General features: G+C 42.7%; 1 protein-coding gene across 1 annotated transcript in view; it reads right to left on the bottom strand.

Annotated features, from left to right (window-relative positions):
- LOC138510645 (vomeronasal type-2 receptor 26-like) overlaps positions 1-15,867 on the bottom strand; it is a 219,785-nt gene extending 203,918 nt beyond the window's left edge. Inside the window, exon 1 of the mRNA XM_069626433.1 lies at positions 15,844-15,867. Within this exon, the coding sequence (XP_069482534.1) occupies positions 15,844-15,867 (24 nt within the window). The remainder of the gene's footprint in view (positions 1-15,843) is intronic.
- Positions 15,868-17,230: the final 1,363 nt, after the last annotated feature.

The following is a 17,230-nucleotide window of genomic DNA, read 5'->3' as shown; positions in this document are numbered from 1 at the left end:
CACTATCTCGGGGCTGGCTATTGGGCGAAAGACAACTTCTGCTGGTACTCTCCATTCTAGCTTTTTCAACTCCGGGACCACCCTAGCTAATGTTTTTAGCCCATGAATGAACATATCTGGGTTCACGTCTATGCCGCGCATCTCTGGGCCTGTCGCTCTTGAATATATCACTAGCATGGCGTGCATAGAAAACATCCCTGGATTTGAGCACACAATCCCTCCCCTTTTTGTGAACAAGATAGTCATGTTCAACTTGCTGAGGAGATCCCTTCCCAGCAGGTTCACAGGGGATTGTTCATAATACAATAGTGATGCCATCACTGTTTTTCCCCCCACTGTAACGTCCAAATCTTCTGTGTAAGGAACTTCAACCACCGCCCCAGAGAACCCCTACGTCTCCAATTTACGATTAGATCGCGGAAACTGGCCCTCGCATATAAACGATTTTTCGGCTCCCGAATCTACCATAAAGATGAATTGTCTGTTTCCTATCTCTGCTCCTATCAATGGTTCCTCGCTTGCATTGAAGGTTGTCGATAGGATTGGACACGCAAGTGCTCTCTGTGGGCTGTCCTATGCTGGATGCCTAGTTGTTCCACCTTGGCTGAAATCGTTACCTGAAACTACCTCTACTCCTCCATATGGGGCAGGCGCACCGTTAGATGTCGTAGTGAATGGGTTGTTTTGTGTGTATGGTATGTGTTCACTGCTTTGTGGATGTTGTTGAGTGTGGTGTGATCTTTCCCTGTATTTCTCTTGCCCTCTTTGGTCTTGCTGTTCTCTTCCTCCGTCCCGGGGCAACCCGTATGGGCTCCCCGGATGGGGGTGCCCGTAATACTGATCATCTTGGTAACTCGGGTTAGGCCTGCTCCTGCATTTGCGCGAGAAATGTCCCCACATCCCACTATTCCAACAATTTCCTTGCCCCCTCTGGGTCCTGGTCCTCCATTTCCGCCATTACCTCCATATCCCTGTCCACCCCCTCTTCGCCACCTGTACTCACCTCTTCTGTTGCTGGGGTGCCACGCTTGCCACTGCAGTCCTCCGTACTCCTCCTGTCCATTCCACTTTCTTTGCCCGTTGTCTGCCCAGTTTGCAGCCATCCTCCCCTGTATTGCTACTAATCCCCCCTCCTCCTCCTCTGGGTCTCTGTCATGTGGGAGTGCTGCTACAGCTGCTGCGACCTTCACCAGTTTCGTTTGTACTAACTTGGCTTCATCTGCCAACCTCTTTTGCGCCACCTCCTTTTCTCGTTCCTTAATTCTTTTGCAATGGTGCACTATTATGCTCTGTATCTCTGGCCATCCTTTTGCTTCGATCCCTGTTATTTCATCAAGCGCTTTTTGCACTTCTTTCGGGAGCCCTCTCTTTATTATGAAGTAAAATAACGATGTTGATTGGTCATATGGTGTACCCATTTCAGCTCTCCACATCTCCTGTACCCGAAAAATGTAATCCGTAACTTCTTCCCCATCATTCATAGTGCATTGCATCACTGACTGTAAATCTGGCGTGTCTGGGAATGTTTCCCTCAATGCGTCCCAAACGCGTGCGCGCACGGTATTGAAGGCAGCGCCATCATGTCTGTCACTATCCAGCGTTATTCCTGGGAAACCTGCTTTTGTCCACACCCTGTCTGATTGGTCCCCTACTGCTGACACAAGTAAATGTTGACATCTCCAATGGCCAGGGGCACCCCTGCAGTGTGTTTATCAAAGGCGTATATCCATTTGCTAGCTCCATCTGATAGCGGGGGCAAAGATTTTAATAAGTTTGCCTTATCCATCTGTGCCCAAGGTATATAATTCGGTCTCCCCGCCCCCCGATATATTAGTGGGAGTTGTAGTTGTTCCTTACATCCTTTCCCAATACTCACCTTTGTTCCCTTTTTCCCCACCATGGCTATCCTTCCTGTCCTGTTTCTTAACCTTCCTGTCCGCTCCTGTTCTAGTGTCCTCCCCAGTGGTGTTTCCCCTAATTCCACTAAACTTCCACCTGCCGCCATTCCCAATCTCCCAGCTTCCTGCTCGTCTTCGTCTAGGTAACACCACAGCTCTTCTCTCCCATCACCTTCCAGTCCCTCTACACTTCCTCCTATATTGTGCGCTCCTAGTTCTACTATCTGAGTGGGTTCCTCTTGTATTATAAATAGTATCTCTCCTTTCTTCCACCCTTCCTCATTTGACTTATCTAGGGGGTGGGACCGGGACAATCGTTCTGACCTTGTTGTACTTGGCTCACCTTGTTCACATAGGCTTTGTATCCTTGACAACTCTTCTCGTGCTATTGAGAGTCTGTCGTCTAAATCTTCTGTCAATTAACATATGTTTACTGAGGGGGTACTCACCTGCCCATTTGATCAGGGGCACTCATATGGCGGTGGTGCAGTTGGTCTTGCTGTGGGAGTGGGGGTGCTAGTGGGCACATATGTGGGATCACTGTATCCTTCAGCGGGTGGGGGTTTACTTAGAAGTGGGTACAATCGAGTCACCTCTATCACTCCTTCTTTCCCCCCGTCCTCCTTGCCAACCTCTGCTTGTACTGATGGGGTAGCCGTGAGGGCGGGTTGATCAAGTGTGGGGTCTATTTTCTTTAGTGGAGGTATTTCCTCGAATAATTGCCATAGATCTAGTATCTCCCTCCTATTATGAAATCGTTTTCCCTTGTATTTTAGGAATATGCAGGTCGCTACCATGTCCAGAACACTTTTATCAAAGGACCCTCCTTGTGGCCAGACCTGGGGAAGATCCTCCCCCTTCAGTTCCGTTACCCACTGGTCATGGTACTTAGTTATTCTTTCTGAATGGCCTGGTAAACTTTTACAGATGTGCGCTAGGGGTGTCTCGGCTCCCATGCCTAGACCGGTGTTACTCTGTTCTCCTCTATTAGTCTGTTCTGTCACTATGTGGGGGTTACTGTGTACATGCAACTTCAACCCCTTTCACGTTATAATAAACAATTCACACTTTTGCTCAATGAAAAAGGTGCTGGTTTGTCAAATCTTACCAGGCCATACTTACAATGACCGTACCCCCCTAGAAAAGTACTTGAAACAGTGCAATTATATAGTGTCACGTAATTACAGAAAATCACAACCATACAATGTGCACAACACGCTACAGACATTCATCATACCTCAGCATCCACATATAGCATTTACCCTCCCTCTCTTGCCCTTAATCTTCTACGGCGACCCCCTCTACCCCTTACACAACTTCTTTTGTTTGTATATATATATATATATATATTTTTTTTTTTTTTTAGACCTTATTTCTACCCCGAAATGAGAGGAATTTAGAGAAAAATAAGAAGAAAAGGTAGTTCTAACGTATTCTCCGTGTCTCTTCACTCAGACACCCTTAATTTATCTTTTCACAGTATTACTTATTCCCAGCACTAGTCGAGATAGCACTACGCGGCGCTGCCTTCTACCCCCTTACAGAGTTAGGTTCCCGTCCTCTTTTCTCTTTTCCCTTTTCACTCTAGTGTCCTAATGGCCATATGCAAAGAAAGAGAAAGTATTAGAAGTAAGAAAGTTCCCCTTATATTCCCCTCTCCCTTTTTCTTGTTTCCCCTTGTCCTCCAAAAAAACAAAAAATTTTCCCTTTTAATATCACTCGCACTTAATACTCACGTGCCCGTCTTGATCCGAGACTCTCCGGATTTGGTCCGTCCAAGCAGCGCGGCCTCGCACTCAATGGCCCCACCCGGCTTCGGCGAGCGGTACTAAGGGTTTTTTGAAACGGGACCCGTACCCTCTCGCCCTAACTGCATGCGCACGTCTACCAGTTGCCGTAGGTAGGCGGCTCTGTTGAGCGGGCGCGCTGTGCGTCTCCCCTGCAGCCGGGGTCGTCTCGTGCCAAGGGGACAGTTTTAAAGTTAACAAAACAAATCATGTCTATGGGGTCACCACTGAATGTAAGTGTCCCCAGAAATGAACCCCCCTTAGTGAGAGGCAATAATGGACACACCCCAGAAGCGGAATGAGGCCAGGACCAAGTGCGGGTGAGATAAAAAAGAGCTTTATATAATTCAATATAGGGCATGCAAAGGACTCTGCAAACTCCCAGAGTGCTCTGTCTGACAATATCAAAGACAGTGAGTTATATTACAAATACACGTCATGCATGAGGTAAGCTATAGGGGCCACAGAGTCTCAGGAATTGGGTGGTGATGGCTAGGTGGTATACAATGTATACAGTTCCTTCTCCAGGATTGACGGACGTTGGTTCTGCGCCACGTGGGGTGGGAGGTCAGCTGGGCTCATCGGGGTGTAGCGCCTGGCCGGACATGCCTTGTAACAACAATTGATAACTAAACTAACATTTGCCCTTTTAGCCACACATTCCCACCCATTCGTCATACTTCATGTGCCCTGTTCATTTGCAACTCTTGTAGGCGCTGACCTTAGATCAATTAAGTCTCATGGGCGTAGTCAGGGGCATGGGCGGGGGTGCTTAACTAACCATCCTTGGCAATTTCGGTGAAGGATGGTATTACGATCTGTTGGTACACGTGTGGGCGCCCCCCTTTCTAGGGTCATTAACTCGGCGTCGATGGAGGTGCTACTGACCCGTGCGAGGCATGTGATAGTGCCTTAAAGGCGGTGGGATTTAGGACCAGGTAGCTCGTAAGTCATGGAGTCAGGCTGTGGCGTCCTCGGACATGGGGGAGGGTGGTGGATGCTTGAAACGGGTCCTGCAGGATCGGGAGGGAAGGCAGGGCTATGCTGTTTGAACACCGTCTATCTCGAGAGGACCTGGGCAGGAGGAGGGGGACAGGAGGAGGGGGAAATGGCCTTGCAGCTCTGTGCGTGGCATCTTGCACAAGGTGGTTTTACTGTAGTATGGGTGAGGGGCGACTAACAACACATGGGAATCCTAAAAGCACTCATATGTATTTGTATTTACATGGGATACTAGCTGGGGATCATACTTTTTTACATAGCATTTCACATCTACAGTTGACATACGAACATGAGGTAGTGTCAGGCAGGTGTGTATAAAGAGAGTATGAAGAGAGCAACACAGGTTATTGTTCATTGTTATCAGCTGGCCAGTCCTTGTACATCTATTCACTATATACAATATCGGTTGCACATTTTTCTCTTTACCAATTCTCCTTTACATTAGCAGCGAACATTAGTCAACAAGGCACATATTACATAAATGGTTTCTACATGTTGCAAGGGTTTTTCGGGTGGGTATGGGTGCAAGGCACCACGCCGTCTATAGTTGGGGGGCTTGGTGCAGCGGTCAGGGCCTGCAGGGTTTGGGCTGGTCTCAGTTACATCCTAATGTTCCCGTTCATGGCTGGGGCAGTGATGTACTGCGGAAGGTTAACGGCTACAGTGTTTTATTTTGTTGTTGGCTCGCGTCTGGTGACTCGTGAGAACGTGTTCTCAGCGGATCTGCCTTGCAGTGGGAAGTGGGGGATGTGTGGGCCTCTGTGAGCGCGGTCAAGTGGAGGTCACTCTGGAGCATTCAGTGTTTCTGCCTTGGGTTAGATATGCACATATCTAGCAAGATGGGGATGGCTTAATACAAGATAGCGTCTATGCTCTGCCACATAACATGGTGGTGCAGTCCCACGTGTCGGCCTGCAGCCGCCCCGCCGCCTGGGCCCGGGAGGCCGGGGGGCTTCCGACGAGTCATGGGTCTTAACCAGGGTGGGACATTTAGTGGTAGGGGGGGTCCTATTGACCTACCCTTCCCTACAATGCCAACTCTTGAAAGCTGTTCCAAATTCAATGAAACAATGTTGAAAAAAGAAATGAAACCAATAATTGAAATTTGCTTCACGGACAAACTGGACATACATGGTATGACACTACCCATGTGTCAACAAGCCACAACAAGACTAAATACCTTAGAGAATTCTATCTCCAAAACAGCTGGGTTGGTGAAAATATTAACATTATCCTTAAACAGTAGAGTAATGCTTAAACGTAACCTTGACATGGAGCAAGGACTAGTTAATGGAGCACTGGGTACAGTTGTTGGCTTTCAAACATACCCACGTGACAACAACATTCAGTTTGTCAATATTCTCTTTGACAAACTTTCAGAAATAAAAAGGATAGGACGCTCAACAGTTTTAATCCTTCACTTCAAAGACATGTATGTACTTCCCTTTATAACAACCAAAAAATATGTCTGAATAAATTAGTGATATCTATGTCCGCTCCGCGGTCACATTTCCCTGTTCGCTTCGTGGACATGATACCGACTGGCTGGGGGGCTGGCGTCATCACCGCAGACATGCGACGTGTGCGCCGATTGGCTACAGCGAGCCGTGATGTGTGTCAGAATGTGTGGATGCGCCCGACATACCAATGATATGTGTGATGTCATCTTTGATGTCCTGGGTGTTAGTCTTAGCAATGCACATAGATGGTGCGAGTTATGGTTGCTTAGCTTATTATAATGGGGGAATGTGCAGTGGTGTTTGGTTGCACTGTGAAGTATAACATTCCTTTAGTGATTTTTTTTTACTGAATGCACATATATATTTATGGCAGGGAAGGAAAAGAAAGGAGCTAAACAAGTGATGTCATCATTGATGTCATCAATGACATTTCAGATGACATCTTTCATGATGTGGGTGTTAGTGTTAGCAGTGCACAGGTGCGGTGGCAGGGTTGGGGGCTTAGTTTACCAGAACTGTCGAATTTCAGGGGTTTTTCGGTTTTAATTTGAAGCGTAAAGGGGAGGTGGAAATTATTTTGGTAGTGAAGTGTACAGATCTTTGTTAGGGCAACTTAACCATAACGTCCCTTCAATAAAGTTTTTTTTTAGTGATATATAAAGGGTTCCTGCTACTTACCCTGTAATAAGATTCTCAATAAGCATATTGTCTTTTTTAACCAGTCCAGCAAATACAATGCATTGCAGCATTCAGCACCTGCTCACATAATTGGAATGCTCTGAATTTCAAAATGTTTATTTGTACAAGCATTTTGATCAAACTAAAAACATTCCTGTTCATGTACAGCAGCACTATGTCACTTTTTCATAAAATGAGGGGAAGCACATACAATAGACCTGTAGACCATGTAAATGGCACTGAGGTGGCATTTAGTGTCTGCCAGTTTAATATGCTGGCAGCACATACATACATGCATTCTAATGTATAGGTGTTTCTTAAGTCGTTCCTTTTCTCTGTGCATTCTGGCACTTCCAATTAACTTTGCCCATAATACAACTCAAACTGCAACCCCCATACTGCAATGAAAAAAACATGCCTTAACTTCAAGATTAAAAACTGTGATATGTATGTCAAATAAACACGTAAAATGCTGTGCTTTTCAAAATATCTTTTTTGTGAAGCATTTTGAAGAAAGTTTAAAAATGCATATCTGCTTTTACAGCAGCCCTGTCACTTGTTCATATAAGAAAGTAAAAGCAGATAAAATAGATTTGTACACCATTTGTAATTGGCACTCATTGAGTGTGAGTGCCATTTTGATCTATTGACAATACATGTATACCTCCTAACATAACCCACTCCAATCTTCAGCTGCTTATGCAGTCAAACTTTTTTCTCTACATTCTGTGACCTGTACTCCAACTTTCACAATGGAAAAAGTGGAACTACAAGTCCCAAAATGCAAACAAAAAATCTATGACTAAATAAACACCTACAGATTAGAATGCATCATGTATGCAAATATGCATATACTCCTGACATATTAAACCTCCGCACACCAACTGTCATTTAAAAGTGTACTATAAATCTTTTCCAACAACTTTTAATCTCTTTTACAAAACATTACAGAGCTTCTACAAATACACATACGTATTTATTAACTTTCAAGAAAATGCTCCGAAAAGCAACCATTTTTAACTGTCAACCAATAGTATTAACTGTTTTTCCCCACCACTCCTTCCTTCATAAATATGAAACTTGCTTACTAAAAGTACTTCGCCATTACTACGTATCACAATTTCTTTTACAATTACAGGAAAGAAGCACATTTCCAAAGAAAACACCTGAAAAAAATACCCTTCACATCCAACAAAGTAAGTATATTAATGTACCATGTATATGTATGTAATTACAGCAGCACCGTTCCACTACATATTACCCACCACTACCGTTTTCAAACCAACATTTCTTTCAATTTAACCCATTATGTTCCACATTCGCATTCTTACTGTTCCCATCTACACACCACCATTGCAAGACCCATTCTGTTGCTCAAAACAGCACAATCACCCTACAGATTTCATCACAACACCACTCCCTTACTCACTAACCCAGCACCATCACATCTCTGCAGACTCGTACTCTTACACCTTCCCAACCACACCTAATATACCACCTCACAATCAAACTGCACTCTATTCATCTCTCCAATCACACCCACAAACACATGCACCATACATGCATATTTATTGCACAACTTTCCAATGCAAACTTTCTCTTTTCCCAACAGACACAACAAAATTCTTATTAAAAAGCAACTAGATAGAAAAGAAAGAACAAATAGAGCAGATAAGACTAAAACTACACCATATAGTCATCCACCGCTAAATTAATGTATAGAAAACATTACAACAAAAGAGCTAGTTACATCACTCAACAAAACTAAACCAGCGATGACTAAAAAAGGTAAGGCCCCTCTTGCAAACACTAAAGGTAAACAAAGATGTACAATGAAAAGCAGACCAACTAACAAGCCTAACCCTCTATCTACCAGTGATAACGTAGTCACAGTAAAGCAATCGAAAAAAACAGATGTTAAAGAAAATGTTCCACTGTAGAGTTCTTCACAATTCACAACCTACCCGGAAAAAGTGCAGCAGGCGACACATCCAGCAAGATTTAATTGACAGTGCTTTTCTATTAAAGAGAAAATTGTTTATATTGATTTAAAAAAGAATGAAACCACTAACTTTGGAGAGAGTCGCTTATTTCTTGGAGGAGGCAACCACATGGCTTATGTAATTTCTAACCAACAGAAAATCCAAGCTACACTGGGGTGATAAATTCTCCCATGTAATGGACATACTGTGTAGAGTGCCACAAGGATCCAGTATATCACCACTACTCTTTAATCTATATGTACATTTCTTTTGCGAAATCCTTACACCATCAATGTCTATTTCGCTAACTACGCCAACGACACTCAGCTGTTAGTGGAGGTAAATGGAGACTATGGGAAGGACAGCGACTCCATTAAGATACTCTACAACAACATATAATTGATGGTGGACCATAACTGGCTCTGCCTTAATGGCAATAAAACCCAACTGATGGTTTTTGGATCCACCCAAGCACAAGCTAAATGAACACCCCGATATGATTCCTTCCTCATTAAAGATCTCCCAATACCAGTAATGAGCAAGGTCAAGACCTGGGTAGTGTATCTGGAGGCCTCTATGAGCACTGATGCAGGCATCATATGTCAGTAAGAACTGGTCATATTATCTAAGACTCCACAGAGCAATTAAACTAATCTTAAGCAAGGAGAACTGTGCTACCTTAGCCAGAGCAATCATCCTCTCATGTCACGACTATAGGAATGCTTTAATGCTTGGTGCAAGTAAACAATGTATTACCAAATTCCAGCACATTCAGAACAATGCTGTTAGATTCGTCAAGCAGAAATCTAAAACCGAACACATCAGCAATGCTAGGAAGGAATTGCACTGGCTCAAGGTGGAAGACAGGGTCCAGTTTAAAGGGATGATACTGGTCCAAAAGTGTCTCCATGGGCAAACCCGGTTTATCTCATCCAAAATCGTGGACACATGCCAGGCCGAACCCTCAGATCAGAAACAACGGGCCAAATTGTGGTACCCACATACATGAGATTGAATGGAGTAGGCAGAGCTTTTCCACCAGTTGCCACTGGCAAATGGAACAACCTACCACTAAATATGAGAGTAGATTCCAACCTCACAAGCTTTGGAAAAAAAATTGAAGACTCAGCTTTTCAAGAAAGTAGGATACAGACACCACCCTATGTAATTGTTCTGTTCACTCTGGTTTGCCAGCTGTCCTGTCATTGTATGTCTTTATTGTTTAGCATCTCTTTGTAGCACCCTGATGCCTGCGAGCGATCAGCGCGATACAAATAAAAATAAAAAAAATTGATGAATAAAAAAATGAATAAATAGCTAAATAAATAAAACTAAATTAATCAATATATACAAAAAGTATTTCTAAACATGTGCTGTGTCAATATAAAGACCTTTTCAAACTTCTGTTATTGGGAATGTATTCACATAAGCAGCACAGAACCGAATGGTTCTGTGAATGGATTCACAAAGCAGCATTTCAATGAAGAGGCTTATTAACAAGAAAAAATAACAATTGCCTTAGACAGTGATGGACGAGGGTATGAAAATGTTAGGAGACACCATTAAGGCAAAAGAAGGCCTGATAGAAAAAACATCCCCACCAAACTTTGAACCAAATGCTCCTTTCATTCAAACAAACCATCCAGTGTACAAATGGACATGCAGCTCAATGTGTAATGTACACCAACAATCCTTTAAATCTTTAGGGCAATTCCTCAATCACTATTTGAAACTAAAACACAAAAGCAAAAAGAAAAACTTTACAAACCATAAACTCCTGTCCAGTCCGTAGCCACACTGGTCTGCGAGGACATTCATTAGCTTGCATTTTAGGAACTGCTTGCAAAAGCACTTTCCACCACATCAAGATGTTAGCGACACACCATTCTACCATACGTGATCTTGTGCATCGACTACACTATGCAAAAAGCCCAGCTCTAGAACTGCTAAATTTAAATAACATTCTCCTACATGGAACAGCCAAAGAACTGCTTCAAGAAATAGAGCACATCTAATGTAAATACATTGGAACTGAATGTGACTTAGAACATTCTGTACCTTTAGAAAACTCATAAACAACAACGTTCTAATAAAGACATACAAACAAGAAATAGCTAAGTTTCAAAACACATCTGCGGAAATACCAGTCCAAATATGTGTCTGTTGTTGCAGACCGTTTTATAAAAAGAGCACAAAAATAGTAGATCTAGCCTACAAAATAGAAGACAATGAAGAATCGTAATAGCATTATATCTAAAAGCAGAAATGAACATGTACGAGAGCATTATAATCCTAACAGTGCACCCATTTCAAACCATAATACGCCTTCAACCAAAATCAGTCAAATGACCTCCATCCGAGTTACTAAAGCATATCTGTGGCAAAGTAATATATTTGCCATTATATCTAAAAGAAAATATACAAGCTCTAGGAGTCCAACGGCCAACAGATCAATCTTTAATTTTACTAGTTAATGGTGTGCCAACAAAAGACAAAAAGAATTGGCAACTACTAGTCCAATTTAAACAAAGTTAAACAAACCCTACAATATCTAAAAGAAAACAATGAATACTACAGAAATATAAACATAGAGAAAAACTTAAGAGAAAACACCCAGCTTCTTCATGACTCACCATCAACTGGCCAATTTGAACGTGTAGTGCCTGTTATTGGAGCCAGCATTTTAGCCCAGTGCACAATTCACCCAGTACACTCTAAAGACACAATTTGCGATGCCTTAGAAACATATCAAATGCATCAAAGCTAAGGATCCCCAATGTGCATATGGAAAAAAGTGTAGAAGCGCGTTCATTTCCTCTACTCTTTTCTAAAGGAAAAGGAAGAAGATAATTAGTGCATCAGAATATCGCTATTTAAGAATGTATTCTGAAGACACCGGATTCAGACAAAAGGTTGAATACATTTTCCACCTCTGCTTCGAAAGTGATCTAGTAACTCTATGGTATGAAGTTGCACACACAAATAAAAAAAGAGGCTCTAACTTTTTAAACATATCCGCTACCCAACTACTTAAAAAAATAAAACACAAAGAGTATGCATTGGATGACTTGCACGACTTCTTACGCACTGCAAAATAAAATAAAGACAGAAGAGATATAAAAGGAGAACTCTGTTCCCTTGACCCTGACAATGTATCATGGTACTTTCACCATCGCTTCATTGCTATGCTGCATTTTATCTGCAATACAACTACCCCTCCACTCAGAGAAGTGCAATACTTCTTTTGGAGAAAAGAATATCAATCCAGAGGAGCACCACACCACACATCATGTTTTTGTGGATAAAAGATGCTCCTGAATTTGGCCATAATAGTGATGCCACTGTTTTACAATTCATTGAAAATACATTACCTGCAATATACCTTCACAAACCTTTTAGCACGTGGGTTCGTTCAAACTCTTGTGCACTATTGACCACACTATTTCCTATGAGAGTACAGAAAAGAAATGGTACCAAAAAAAAAAGTTTGGATGTCAGCAAGCTCACTATTCCCACAAACCACCCACAAGGTTTGTGAACTAGAAACAGTACATTTGGGGTTTTGGTAAGGCAACTCGTGCACCACCCTTGAAATTAAAAGCAACATTTTTGTATTAATAACACTGATGTCAAATCAGACATTTAGGAAACATAGCTTTAATTGATTATGATGGACAGCCAACACGTGTTTCGACCATCTGGTCGTCTTAAAGGCGTATGGTGGAGCGCGAGTTGACTTTCCAAAACCCCACATTTACTCCCTTCACAAACCACAGATAGTGACCTACAAACACAAATCTTATGCTTCCAAAACAGAAGTGTGGCAAATACTGCTGATGTAGGTATAAAAACAAAGGCAAATACTATACCAAATGTTGCTTTGGCTTCCATAGACTAGTTTGCAAAAAAGAAATAAATAGATTGATGTCTTCTGTTAGACGCAGCGTAAAAGGCAAATCCCTTAAAAATACATACAACATTAAAAGGGACGAAGAATCCAAGTACATCAATAATTGCCCTCTTGAGGAATGCAAACATAGACATACGGTACATTGCAGACAACTCCACTGCAGTTGCAAGATATGTCACAGCCTCTCACCAAAGCTGAGGAAAACAGAGCTAATAGACCTCTGGGATGACATATCATCTGGAAAATCACTATCACAAAAATTGTACTGCTTCGGTATAAAAATGCTCTCCCATAGAGAATGCAGGTGCTATGAAGCAGCAAACCATTTAACAGGTACAGCCTTGAATGGCAAATCTGATCCCATTGTCTGGGTGAACCCTGGACAAGCTTCATCTTGGAAAAGAGTACTAAAATCCTACCAAGAGATAGAAAACACAGCCACAAATGATCCCAACAGCCACACATTTAAAAAAAAAACAATGTAATTGACTCATACTACCCAAATGGAAGTACTGCTTTGGAAAACATGTGTCTGTAAGACATTGCCCAAAAATACACCTACAAAAACAATGTCATACCAAATGACAAAACTGGCAAATATTCAGTCTCAACTTGTGAAGGGGGCCTAGTGAAACTCACCAAACCCAGTCTAATTAATCATATAAAGTTATCATTTAAATCATTAAAATCTCCACAACATAGATAACTGTATTACATGGCCTTACTACAACTTTTTAAACCTTGGAGAAAAGAAAAATAATTATTAGTTGGCTATGACTGTATTCAAAGCAAATGAAAGCAGTATAACAAATGACAATATCAAACAATACAAACAAATGTTGCACAATGAACACCAAGAGGAAGACATTGAAGCTCAACTAGACAAAGACACTACTGAGGGAAGTCAACCTTCCCATACAGGAATCCAAGAACCACTTGGAGAGCAAATAGCCAAGACTGAGGTAAAAAATACCATGTATCAATACAAACAATCTCAGGAAGACTTGTCAGTGCTGGAATCACTGCTACATGATGAACAACTCACCATTTATCATGAAGTCACCCAAGAAATTGAACATGGTTTTAGACCATGCATAATTTGATTTAACCTACTTCTGTAGTTTGATGCTTAACTTGATTTAGCGTTTATTCTTGATGCACAACCTGATTTAGCATATCTCTGTAGTTCGATGCATAATTTGAACTAGCCTACTTCTGCAGTATGATGTCTAACCTGATTTAGCCTATTTCTGCAGATTGATACATAACTTGAATTAGCCTATTGCGTAAGCCTGATGTATAATCTGAATTAGGCTATCACCACAGATTACAGCATAACCGGTACAATAATCCGACACAGCGTGATTGCATAACCTAAATTACCCTTGGAACTAGCTGACTGTTATCTGACTACTGCTGTAACTGCATCACCTCCTCCAACTAACCAGTACTCAAATGTGGCCTCACTAAGAAGAGTGAGACTTACTATGGCCACTATCCTCCCGTTATTCCACAACATATCACCCTCGAACCTCCCACCTAACACCTGGGATAAAACACCCCTTCTTATACCCTCCAGAGTTTTGCACCCCCCTCAGCCACTACTATCACCTACAGAATGGATCACCAAATTTGCCACTCCACCCACACCCCTTATCCCATGCCCCACTCAGTTGAGAAACACTAAACTTGGCACCCGCCTAAACACACCCAACATTAGGAGTTTTGACATTGAATGTCCCGTGCCTTTAAGAAACACTAGACTAAGATCCTGCACCAGTCTTAAACATATGCCTTTGAGAACTCCCACCTCACACTCAGAGAACTTTAAATCGCCACCTCCTGTTCCACAAGCCTCTCCCACCAACAATTCCTACAACTTCACCCCTCCCTCATCGTGTGATTTCCCACTCGACGAATTAGCGGCCTCTGCTACTACTACAATCAAAGGTGCCCTCATCAACGCACGATCCCTAGTAGCCCATGCCCTCGATATTGCAGATGTGATTACATCCATTAACCTAGACCTCCTTGCAGTAATAGAAACTTGGTTACATGCTGCTGCCGGACCATCCCTCTCTATTGCCATACCGGAGAAATAACTCTATTATCAGAGCAGATAGACCACTCGGGATAGGGAGTGGGGTAGCTGTCAATGCTAAATCTAATTTGAATATCCAAGAAGTCACCAAATTAGACATATCTTCTGCCGAACTCCTATCCTTTAAACTCCCTTTGTCCAGCTCCAGAACTGTACTTGTTCACCTTGTATCCAGACCAAGCACAATCACTTCCTTTGAGGAGGACATCTCCCACCTTTTAACCACTACTACTAAACCAGGCTCCCAAATGATATTATTAGGCGACTTCAACCTCGGCCTTCAGGACCCTAATGATACTAATGCTTCTCTGATCAATGGCACCATTACACAATTAGGCCTGACACAAGGTATCAACAAGCCCACACATGCTAAAGGCAGAACTCAAGATTGGCTGGCCGACGTCAACTGTGACATCTCCTTGACAGATATCACACCATGCGCCTGGTCAGACCACCATCTCATCAACTTCTCTCTACCTATAACTACACAGAAAAGTTCACCTCACACCCCAACTGCCCCACTTCCATTTCTCTCCTGTCAGAGAGGATGAAGTAAATCATATAATTGCTAGCCTAAAACCATCCAATTGTCTATGTCACCTATGTCCAGCATCAGTCATCAAGGACAGGGCCAAAGACCTAGCCCCATTTATCACCACCCTGATCAACTCATCGTTTACAAATTCCGCAGCCCCACACAACCTCAAAGAGGCCTGGGTCCTCCCTCTGCTTAAAAAACCCAACCTTGACCCCATTACACCTACAAACTGCAGGCCCATTACGACTGTCCCCTTCCTCCTCAAAATAATAGACAGAGTAGCATACCTCCAAATACAACAACATTTAGAAGACAAAAACTTTCTAGGACTGCGACAATCCAGCTTTAGACCCAGGCATGGGACTGAAACAGCCTTCCTGGACCTAAAAATCCATATTAATGAAGCCAAAGACAAGGGCAATCTGGCCATCCTGCCGTTGTTAGATTTATCTGCAGCCTTCGACTTAGTCGATCACCAAATACTCACCAAACCCCTCTCTGGCTGCTGCATTCTCCTAGGATGCCACCAATTGGATTCGGTACTTCCTGTCAGACATGACGGACCCCGTCACGATCCAATGTGGAGGTCCCCAAGGTTCCTGCATCTCCCCCACACTTTACAATATCTTCACCAAGCTCCTCTTTGACCACCTTGACGATCTGGGAGTCAAATATACTAATTATGCAGACAACACCCAGGTCCTCATTGCGCTCACGGGTATCTACGAGGATGATGTTGTAAAACTAAACGAGATCTACCTTGAAATCCAAGCACGGATGGCCACCCACAGCCTCTGCTTAAACGATGACAAGACAGAACTGCTGATAGTCAGATCACAGGCCCGTCTCAATAAACTTGACCCCAGATAACAATAATTTGTCATTGATGGCAACATCATAAAAGTATCAAAAGAAGTCAAGACAATGGGTGTTTATTTTGACTCTACTCTCTCCCTCAAAAAACAAATTAACACCACCATCTCACCCACAACTTACATCAATAAATTTATCAATGCCTGCAAACTCTTCTTATCGCCAACAGTCTCCTCACATTGGCTAGGGCCCTCATATTATCCAAACTGGACGACTGCAACACACTCTTCCTCGGTTCCACGAACCACAATTTGAACAGATTACAGATACTCCAAAACAACGCCCTTAGATGCACCCCTAATCTCCCATGCAAGGCCCATATCTCTGCTGCTAGAAAGGATTTTTACTGGCTCCCTATCCATGAGAGAATTAAACTACATGCACTGGTCACTACACACAAATGCCTCTACCTGACAGCCCCTCTCTACTTATCAGACACATATACAAGACAGATCTCTACCAGACCAACTAGATCCCAATACCGCCACCAACTCAACATCCCAAGGTTCAACTTGAAAACAGCTGGGGGAGCCAGATTTCCCGTACTAGCAGCCAAATCCTGGAATGCATTACCTATGTCAATCAGAGATGACACATCTTTCTGGTCGTTCCGAGCCAAGGTAAAGGAACTACGCACAACTCAGCAATAGACTGCCTACTGCGCTTAGCCAAACTCTGCGCCATGCTCTCTTTATATTTAAAAGATCTCTCATTCTAAGGCGTATCACCAAGTATGCCTCTTTACCACTTGTACCCTGTTATCGAATATATGCCATTCTGTAACCTGGTCCGTCACAGTAACTTTGTATTGTATTATCCAATGTTATACTCTGTATGTGCAACTTTCTGTAAACTGGTCCCTCACAGTAACTCTTACATTGTATTATCCAATGCTATACATTGTATGTGCAACCTTCTGTAACACTGCTGTTCCTAAGTTAATGCGCCCAGTTACCTCAGGGTCCGGCCGCACTATACAAATAAATAAACTAAACTAAACA

This window comes from Ambystoma mexicanum, chromosome 6p, assembly GCF_040938575.1.
Source record: "Ambystoma mexicanum isolate Mex_15411 chromosome 6p, UKY_AmexF1_1, whole genome shotgun sequence".
NCBI classification, from domain to species: domain Eukaryota; kingdom Metazoa; phylum Chordata; class Amphibia; order Caudata; family Ambystomatidae; genus Ambystoma; species Ambystoma mexicanum.
Note: the sequence above shows the minus strand (reverse complement) of the source record. Positions and strands in the feature narration are given on the sequence as shown.